The sequence below is a fragment of the Sinocyclocheilus anshuiensis genome, unplaced genomic scaffold (assembly GCF_001515605.1).
Source record: "Sinocyclocheilus anshuiensis isolate Anshui unplaced genomic scaffold, SAMN03320099.WGS_v1.1 scaffold145, whole genome shotgun sequence".
Classification (NCBI taxonomy): domain Eukaryota; kingdom Metazoa; phylum Chordata; class Actinopteri; order Cypriniformes; family Cyprinidae; genus Sinocyclocheilus; species Sinocyclocheilus anshuiensis.
The window spans coordinates 2409715-2419359 of NW_015537973.1; the positions used below are offsets into that span (position 1 = coordinate 2409715).

The 9645-nt window shown below is 38.6% G+C and overlaps 1 protein-coding gene and 2 pseudogenes across 3 annotated transcripts in view; 2 read left to right on the plus strand and 1 right to left on the minus strand.

Annotated features, from left to right (window-relative positions):
- LOC107671138 (dual specificity testis-specific protein kinase 2-like) overlaps window positions 1–2746 on the minus strand; it is a 10977-nt gene extending 8231 nt beyond the window's left edge. The window contains exons 1-2 of one of the 3 annotated variants that reach the window (XM_016464004.1): window positions 2622–2746; window positions 1506–2064 (exon numbers count right to left, since the gene is read on the minus strand). In XM_016464004.1, the coding sequence (XP_016319490.1) occupies window positions 1506–1682 (177 nt within the window). In that variant the 5' untranslated portion in view covers window positions 1683–2064; window positions 2622–2746. Of the gene's footprint in view, window positions 1–1505; window positions 2065–2573 lie in introns of all 3 variants that reach the window. The other 2 variants (XM_016463996.1, XM_016464010.1) reach the window with 2 other exon arrangements.
- Window positions 2747–3657: 911 nt separating this feature from the next.
- Window positions 3658–6275, plus strand: LOC107671456 (serine/threonine-protein kinase pim-2-like; annotated as a pseudogene).
- A 2078-nt stretch (window positions 6276–8353) lies between these two features.
- The window catches only part of LOC107671298 (fatty-acid amide hydrolase 2-A-like), a 9394-nt pseudogene continuing 8102 nt past the window's right edge, over window positions 8354–9645 (plus strand).

A 9645-nucleotide genomic window follows, 5' to 3' on the forward strand; every position in this document is an offset into this window, starting at 1 on the left:
TAATTATGTCCCCACTGGATGCAACAAATGCCTCGTTTGTAATGGGTTTTATTGATTTTGTCTCACCGTGCCGGGAGACGGCATCACAGTGTGTTAAGGGGCGTAACATTTCCGTCACACGCTTGAGGTATTCAGCCAATCACAACGTACTGGATAGCTGGCCAATCAGAGCACACCTCGCTTTTCAGACCGATGAGCTTTGTAAAAATCGACACGTTTCATAGAGGAGAAACAATAATGTACAGTATGTGGAAAATAATGTGTTTTTTGAACCTTAAACCGCATAAACACATTTCATTACACCAAATACACAAAATAATGTTCTTTTTAGCAACATCATATGACCCCTTTAAAAAGTATGAAAGGAGTGTCTATTATTAAATATGGGACAATACTAGTGGACAAACTTTCAAACGAAAGCAATAGACTGATATTGCACTTGAGGCAGAGTCGACAGAGGTATGGGCCAATAAGCACACACATACCCCTCTGTGAAGAGGCAGACAGATTAGGGAAGGTTGGTAATCTGATTATACTGTCGAGTACAACCAACCTGTCTTATCATTGCTCTTAACATGGACACATATGACTCTGTTGTATTATATACTATACAAGATGACCGAGACAGTGAGACTTTAGGATATGTGTCATTTTTTTTAACTACACAGGCATTCAAATTCCAGTGTATGCTTACAAGTTGTTTTAAACTATTTCTTTATGAACAATATTCAGAACCAATTTCTTTTTTTGACGCAATATTGAAATGATCATTAAAAAAACGTAATATTCATTATGAATTATTTTTAATATTATAATCTGTTTTTATGGTGTTGAGAAATTATTAAATACAGATAATTTTTTTAACAGCACTGCTATTCTTCAATGAAAATTTTTTTACAAAAATGGTAACATGTTAACTGGTTTTCATTAATCATTAATCATTAACGTCACTGAATCAACCTAAATAAATTAATTTATACCAACATTTATACCAACATAGCTAAGTTTTATCAGGTAGAAATGGCTCTTTAAAGTAACAATTGCTGGTGAAAAATTTGACAGTAGTGCCATTTATTGGTAGACACGAAATTAAAATAAAATAAATAAAAAATAAAGTTGATTAGTGTGAATATCTGTTTTACACATACACATGCACACACACACACATTGATCAAACTGATTACTGATAATCAGTTTCCACTATAAACTTTAGTTTAAGGTGGTATTGTATTAGAGGCTCGTCTCACAGTCAATGTCATTGTGAATTCATTTCAATAGCGGCCTGAATTTTGTCGCTGCTGATAATTAATAGTATTTTATGAAATCCATGGACTGTTCAAATCATGCAAACTCCCTCTTACTGCTTCCATCCTTAACTTGACAAGTCATTTAAAGTGCAAATCATCCGAAGGTGCAACCAATCATCTATCAGAAAAAGCATGACCACTGTAATAAGCCTAGGACCGTGGATTATCGTTTGTAGATATAAAGAGCGGCAAAGTTACCTTAAAGACTTCTGAGAAGAACCCGGAACCGATTTTTTCACAGAAAAAATCGTCAATTCGTGCCAGGCTGGATACGGCACTTCGCAGAGCCCGGTACGACGACGGCCGGATCCGGTTAGGCCCGTAAAGGGCATGCAGAGGGGGTTCATATGTTTCTTGGTTATCATCTTGATCCATTATGATGGACAGGCAGGCAGCGGATCCCTTAACGCAACCAAGTCCAAATATCCATATCCCGCGTCAGATGCACTACAAACAATCACTTACAAAAACAGCTCAATAACTGATAAAATGCTGTAAACCACATAAAACTACCCGATTAAATATTCTCCAAAAAGGGCAAATGAACGCAAATGATGAAAAGTGCGCTCGAGTTCTTTCCCGAGAGATGCGGTTGCCATAGTTCATTTTCCGGTCGCTCGCGCGGTCCTTAAATCAGCCTGCACTCCAGAAAGGTCGCGCGTTATCGCCAGCAGCTCTGATAAGCAGATCTGTCCTCTCCAATATCTGTAGCTGTAGCCGGTAGCGTCACTCCCAACGGCTTTTACAAACAAACCACCTGCAAAAAAGGTTAAATATGGTTTAAAAATAAGCAATGTCTCATACGCATTCATAGGCATGGGTTTATAAATCACTTGAAGCTCAATAAATGGCGACAGTAAGACTGAGTAAAATTGTGCTATCGATATGGAGAGATGCAACTTTAATGTCTTTTAGACAAAATTTACTGAAACCTCTTTAAATAAACATAGAATACAGCACAATAATTCTAATGGCTAGAAGAAAATGCGGTGTGTCTGCACCATCTGTCAAGCCTGGCTACAGACAGGATCCATTGCGGATTGTTGCTGAAATGACATGACCGCTAAAGGGCTTGCTCTAAATGCTATTTGCTTTTCACCTTTATTAATTTTCAAAGCGAATACCGTTTTGCTGACTTAGCTGGTTATTATTTTCTATTAGACATGCGATATTATAATAAAGTGTAATGCACATGCAACCGGGGACGGCATGCACGTAGCCGGGCCCATGCGGCTGCCCTAGGATATGATGGCACTGCAACGTTACCTGATTTTAGCAGGATCGAAGAAAAGACTTTCTCGTTTGGGCACCAACGTTGCATTTATCAGATCTTCAGTGTTTTGTCAACAACATCTCGTTCGCAAGCTGTCACCGTCCGTCTCAGCCATAGTGAAACGCTAATGCCGCTTATAAATTTGCCCGTTCATTGGTGAAGAATAGGGGCAGGTCTTGGCAAGGCTGGACATTGCGCGTCGAGCATGCGCAGTAAATGCTCCAACGCGTGCCAGTGTGATTCTGCACTATTGCGATTCTGCACTGCATTCTTCATTTTGTTTCCATAAAATAGCCGGACGCCACAGGCTGCAAGTCATGCACATCTTAGCTTGACTGAGTTTGAAAGCGCCCACTATGCACATCAAAAATACGTTTTTTACATTTGCCTTTATTTGTTATATGAGCTTTCGTAATTTGGCTTCTGATTGGCCGCATTATACATCAATCAAGCATTCGAGCCAATGAGCGGCCAGTGCGCTGGGGCGGCTGAACTATGATGTCATCTTTACATTTTACGTCACACTGCAACGTCCATAAATGCAGTCAGTGTTTTGGATGATATCATCACCGTGAGTCAGCAGTACAAAAACAGTCCACTGACCCATTATTTGAAATTTAATATCGCATCATATCAATTTAGTCACTGCTGTGCAATTATTTGTATGCTTCCTCTGTCATTCTGGTGAACTCTTCTCATCCGAACGAAGTCACTATTCTTTTATCACGTAGCTAAGCTAAATCAGACGATTGTTGGAAATAATTGACTAAAGTTATTAAAACCTACAGCCCAATGAATTTGCCAATAGGCTATGTTTAACCTGGAATATAAGATTATGTATAGTTTGAAATTATTTTGAAATTACTGATTTTAAACTCCTTTGAACTTAGGCTACAACATAATGCCAGTCAAAACAGTCTAAATTTATGAAGCCTAACATATATTTATCAACAAAACAACATTAACACAATATTAATATTAATATGGAATGTCAAACAAAATATGTTCATTTTACTCGCATAAATTTTCACTTTCAGATTCAAAAAAAAAGAAAAGATCAAGTCTGAATTTCCTGCCATGGTTCATCAAGGTGGCAGCAGAGTAAAATGTGCGCTTCAAACCCTCATTCATTTTTCTTTAAACTTTGGGGTTTAGGTCAATTGATATGATATATCTGCACATCAGCATATTTTAAGTTGGCAACCTATAATTTTTAAAACTGTATCATAAATAATGATACATCATAATTTCATAAATAAACTATTATCTAGTCTATTCACAGGGGTCTAATCAGGTCTATGGCAGTCCAGCTTCAGATGATAACGGTGTAGGCTACTTGTGGACTTGACAGTTGAGGGTGAGCTTACTCCCATAACTTCAGATATTACACATATTCAAATATTACTTATATTTGACTGCTGTCAGTGCACATTAAATGTTAACTGTTTAACTTTTAATAGACGACATTTTGAGCCGGTATGACATCGGTAGTAGAATGATTGGTGACGGGAGATGGCACCGTCTATGAAGCGAGACGCTTGGAAGATGGTCTTGAGGTATCATTATTTTTTCTTACAATATTTGGTTAGCAAATTGTTTTATCCCACTAATAAATAATTGTTAATTGCTTATTATTAATGATAATAATAATGGATAACTTTTATCTCACAATGTGAACTTGACGTGTTTAAAATGTTATTGTGACATTTTTTTTTCATTGATCAGGTGGCAGTGAAAATTGAAAGCCGAGGAGGATGGACTACATCGACATTGTAAGCAAGCTATGATCGCTGTTTTTTCACAGTTTAAAATTTTAAAACATTTAGTCCAAGAATGGGCTAAATCCTTATTTTCGAAAGCACGTCCATCTAACAGTCATACAAATGATGTTTCTTCTAGCCTGGTCATCCTGCACCCCTTCCATTAGAGGTCGGCTTATTAATCCTCGCTAATAAGGGCTCCGAAGTGCCAGAGTTCATTCGACTTCTGGACTGGCAGGACCAGCTTGACCAGTACGTGATGGTGTTTGAACACTCACCCTGCGAAGATCTGGTGGACTTTATGGAGCATCAAGGAGAACATAGCGCGGTTTATAATGGTGCAGGCAACGCGCGCTGCTCGCATGTGCATTCTCCATGGAGTGTTTCACCGCGACATCAAGCTGGACAACCTGCTGATCAATCCAGAATCCCTTAAAGTCAAACTGATTGACTTCGGGTGCGGGGATCTGCTGAGTGAATCTGGCTATGACATCTTCTATGGTATGTATTATTATGCATCAAACCAGTAGTTTAGGATTCCAACTCTTTCCCACTGTTTTTAATCAGTTTTTTTTGCATGCTTATGTATAATATGTGGTATTTCAAGCTTATCCATCAGGCCCAATGTCTTTCCTTCAGGGACAGAAGAGTACTTCCCCCCTAAATATGACATGGAGGGCAGGTACCACGGGAACCCTGCTACTGTATGGTCGCTGGGAGTGCTCTTATTCACAATGGTGTGTGGACGCTTTCCAGAGCCCAACGACCTGCAGATGATTGAAGACGACATCTGGCTTGAGCCTGGCTTGTCAAAGGATGAGATAGCAAACATTAAAACCAAGAAAACCAATTGTAATTTACATCATGCAAAACATAAAGAAAAAGGCAGAAAAATTAACCCTGATTCTGCATTATAAAATGCAGGAATTTTCCAGAATTTCTGACAGTCAAGTCTTATAGCTTATTACACAGTTCAAGGTTATAACCTGACTTTCCCATCTCTCTCCCATTGTTCTGCACAGAATGCTGCCATCTGATTCGATGCCTCCTGCAGCAGGACCCAAGTCGGAGGATTGGCTTGGGGAAAATCATTTTCCACAGATGGTTTAAGGTACAGAGTCTAAAATCATTTACTAATGATTTTGAAGATATATTCACGTTTTAAAGATGTTGACTCCTTATTTTTTATGAATTTGTTTTGATATCTGAATTCAAAACTCTTTGACAAAAACCCTGATTGCTGTTTTTTCTTTTGTGTGTGCATCATCAGCCCGCCAGTGTTAGTGAGGGAAATGACAGTCAGGAGAGAAAGAGCAGGAAGAGTAGTCAGGGTCAGCAATTGCAGGATCAGGCTACTGCAACAGTATGAGAGAAGTGCTGATGGTAAATCGACTAAACATATTAGGACAATGTGTAACTGGTTGCTCTGTGCATCAAAAACCTTTTAACTTAAATATAGGTATCCATTAATGAAGTCTTAATGATTTAATTACAGGAACTTTTCTATTCATGAAAAGATGATGTGTAATTAATTACCATAAGTAAAAATGCACACTATCATTAATTATATCAAAATCCTGTTGATTAGTTTGATTAAGGATTTATTCCAGGACGTGTTAAAATTTCAATGTATATGAAACTGAGAGGACAACTGTTACCACCAGCCAGAAGAGAAAACGGAGTTCTCACAGTGCTCAGGTGTACAACTCCTGTGGAAGTGCACCCTCAAAATGCAGTAAAAGTGCGGCGGAGTACCATCAGCCTGTTAGCTTTGATGAGGAAGACGAGAGGCTTGAGAGAAAGAAGAGGAGGACGGATAATGCTGAGAAGGTGTCCTCTCTAATTGTCTTTGACCGGAGGGGCAACACAGGTCAAGGTCAGGCTCAGAAGGACCAGGCTGCTGTGCCGTTACATGAGCAACGCACTGAAGGTTAACAAAATATCCTTGTTTTGCAAATCTAAACCTAATAAAAAAATTATAATATGAGTATGTAATATTTAATGAATCATGGTTTAACCATGTTTTTGGTTAATGTTTCCTGCTTTAGATCACAAGCTTCAACCTCAAGGCCATCTTCCAAGCGTTTCCCCTCATAGACGGCACCAAATCCTCCTTGACCAAGGATTCTGCCGATTTCATAACGGCTCAAAATGTTCTGCTGACTTTCAGGAGGAAGGACTTTAAGTCCACTAGAAAGAGGCTCCTGAAGGCCATGGTCAATGTTCTGTATTGTTATTTTATAATATTTAGCTAGCAAATAGTTTTTTCTCACTCTGTCCATTTCAAGTCCTCTCGGTGTATACTATGTCCACTATTTAGTGAAATGTTTAAAATTTAAGTGTGACTAATTTTTCATTTTGTTCATCAGGTGGCAGTTAAATTTGCCAGAAAGCCAAGTAATATGGAATACATTGACATTGTAAGTTGATTGCGCTTTATGTTTATTCACAGTTTTAAATGGAAAACATGTAAACAGTTTGTCCAAGACTGGACTAAATCCTTATTTAAGAAAGCATCTTCATCTAACAGTCATAAAAAATGATCTTTCTTCTAGCCTGGACATTCTGAACCCCTTCCATTAGAGGTCGGCCTATTAATCTTGGTCAATAAGGACCCCAAAGTTCCTCAAATCATTGAACTGCTGGACTGGCAGGACCAGCCTGACCAGTACATCATGGTTCTGGAACGCCCCTCACCCTGCGAAGATCTGTTTGATTTTGTCCTGCAGGCACACAATTTGTAGGCACACTCAATGAGGACACAGCATGGCTTGTCATGTGGCAGGCAATGCATGCCGCTCTTATGTGCCTTTCGGCGTGGAGTGTTTCACCGAGACAACAAGCTGGTCAACCTGCTGATCAATCGAGAAACACTCGAGGTCAAACTGATCGACTTCGGTTGTGGGTGTCTGCTGAGAATCTGGCTATGACGTCTTCTGTGGTATGTATTATGCATCAAAGCTGTAGTTTAGGATTCTAGTTTGGAGACCATTTCCCACTATTTTGAATCAAATAGCACTGTTTTTTGCATGCTAATCGATACAGTGTAAACTTGTGGTTCCTTCAGGCACAGAAGAGTACTCCCCCCCACTGTGTATGACATGGAGGGCAGGTACCACGGGAAACCTGAAGATGGCATACATCACAACAAAAAGACCAATTGTAATTCTAAATCATATAAAACATGAAAACAAGGCAATAAAATTAGAACAGTCAAATCTGGCAATTAGTGTCTGGTGGTGTCACCTGTCATCGTGGTCCCAGAAGTTCCTCTCATGGCCGTCCCAGAGGTTCCTGTCAAAGTCCTTCCTGCCACAGCCATCCCAGAAGTTTCTGCATTGGCTGGCCGAGAGTTTCCTGTCTCAGCCTCTCAATCCCTCAGCTTCTTAGCATCTGGTGGACTGACATGTGTGGCCTCTCCATGCCTTAGCATCTTGCAAGGCTTCCAAGCCCTGGTAGCATCTGGTGCCTTGGCTTGAGGCAGTAATATCTGCGTTTGGCGGTATTACTTGCTTATGTGGTGACCACAACATAGAGAACACAGGACAATGTAATTACTGTACAATTGTAGATTGTGCACTATATATTGTATGTAATAACTACATACAACAATTGTACAATTGTATATGTATTTTCATATGTAATAAAACAAATGTTAAAAATATTTAAACTGTGCCATATTTCTGAGTGATTATATATCACAACAGCGTAGATTATACCAGTGGTTCTCAAACCTGTCCTGGGGACCCTCCTATACATTTTTATATATATATATAAAATACAGTATATGTCTTAAGATTCATCAAAATATTTCGGAATATTGCTTTGAATCAAAGACATGCTTGTTTTTAACCCATTCCTACTGGTTATTTCAGGCTGATATCCTCTGGTTGATCTCTCCAGTGAGTACAGTATCATCTTTACTATAAATTCAGTGAAGTTTGTCCAAACTTCTGAATAATGTATGACTTTGTAACATGTATCCAACTGCAAGGATTCAGTAACAGCGCTCTGCATGTAGAGGGCAGTGAGGAGCTAATTCCTGTTTAATTTTGAAACCGAGCTGCGCACGTAGCCGCAGCTGTATCGCTTCTAGCCTTAACCGCTGCGCACTGTTGTCATTGCTGCTCATTGATGATGGCTTTGACCCGGTTCGAGCGGTTCTTGGGCCGATTGCTTCGAGCTGTGGTTTGGATGCTCTTCGCCGCTTTTAAGTTATTTGCACCCCAGCAGAGGCATGGAGTTTCGCGACTCCCACCCATCACTAACCCACTTCTGCTGCTCTCAGCGATGCAGCTTGCCCGAAAGATACGTCGGAAAGAAGTAAGATGTAAATAAAAACTGCCTAGGCTTCATGGCTTGGCAATTATAATTAACAGCAACCGTAATGGCATGTTAGTTACTCTTTGAGTGACGCTACGGCTACGGTAAAGATCTTATTTCACACCCTCATGAGGAAGAGATGCGACAAGGTGAATTGTAATGAATGCTGGGAGTTGTAGTCTAATTTAATGTAATTTGAGTCATTTAGCAGACGCTTTTATCCGAAGCGACTTACAAATAAGGACAGTGGAAGCAATCAAAATCAACAAAAGAGCAATGATATAAAAGTGCTATAACAAGTCTCAGTTAGCTTAACGCAGTACACGTAGCAAGGGTTTTTGTAAATAATATAATAAATAAAAAGAAAACATAGAATAGAAAAAGAATAGAGCAAGCTAGTGCTAGAGGTCTTTTTTTGCTTTTGTTAATTGTATGATAAATGAAAAGAAAACGGATAGAATACAAAAAGATTAGAAAGCAAGTGTTTTTTTTAAAGAAAACAAGCAGCAAATGAATATTATTTATAATATTCAAATGATTAAATATAATATTAATATTATATTTCAACACAGTTTCTACAGTTTTATAACGTAGTTTATTAACACAACAGTTCGTCTTCTGATCAAAGTTCTTTTTAATGTAGGTAATCAGAGTGGGAACCGTATTTGCATTGGCACACTAGTTTAGAAGAATTCACGAGTTTCCAAGGCTGCTCAAAGGACAGCAGTAGTTATGAAATCAATATCTATATTGTTTAGGGCTTAAAGTCTCCTATAGGTAGCCTATGTGTATCAAACTACAAGTTATTTGGTCTGAAAATAAGGATTATTTTCAATTCCCTCATTTGATTGTACAAAAAAACAAATAATTCTCACATTAAATGATAGATATATCATATATAGTAGTTCATTTACATTTAATATTATATGGTAGTAACTTTTTTAATAATCAGGAAAAAGTATTATATTGAATATAAGTATTA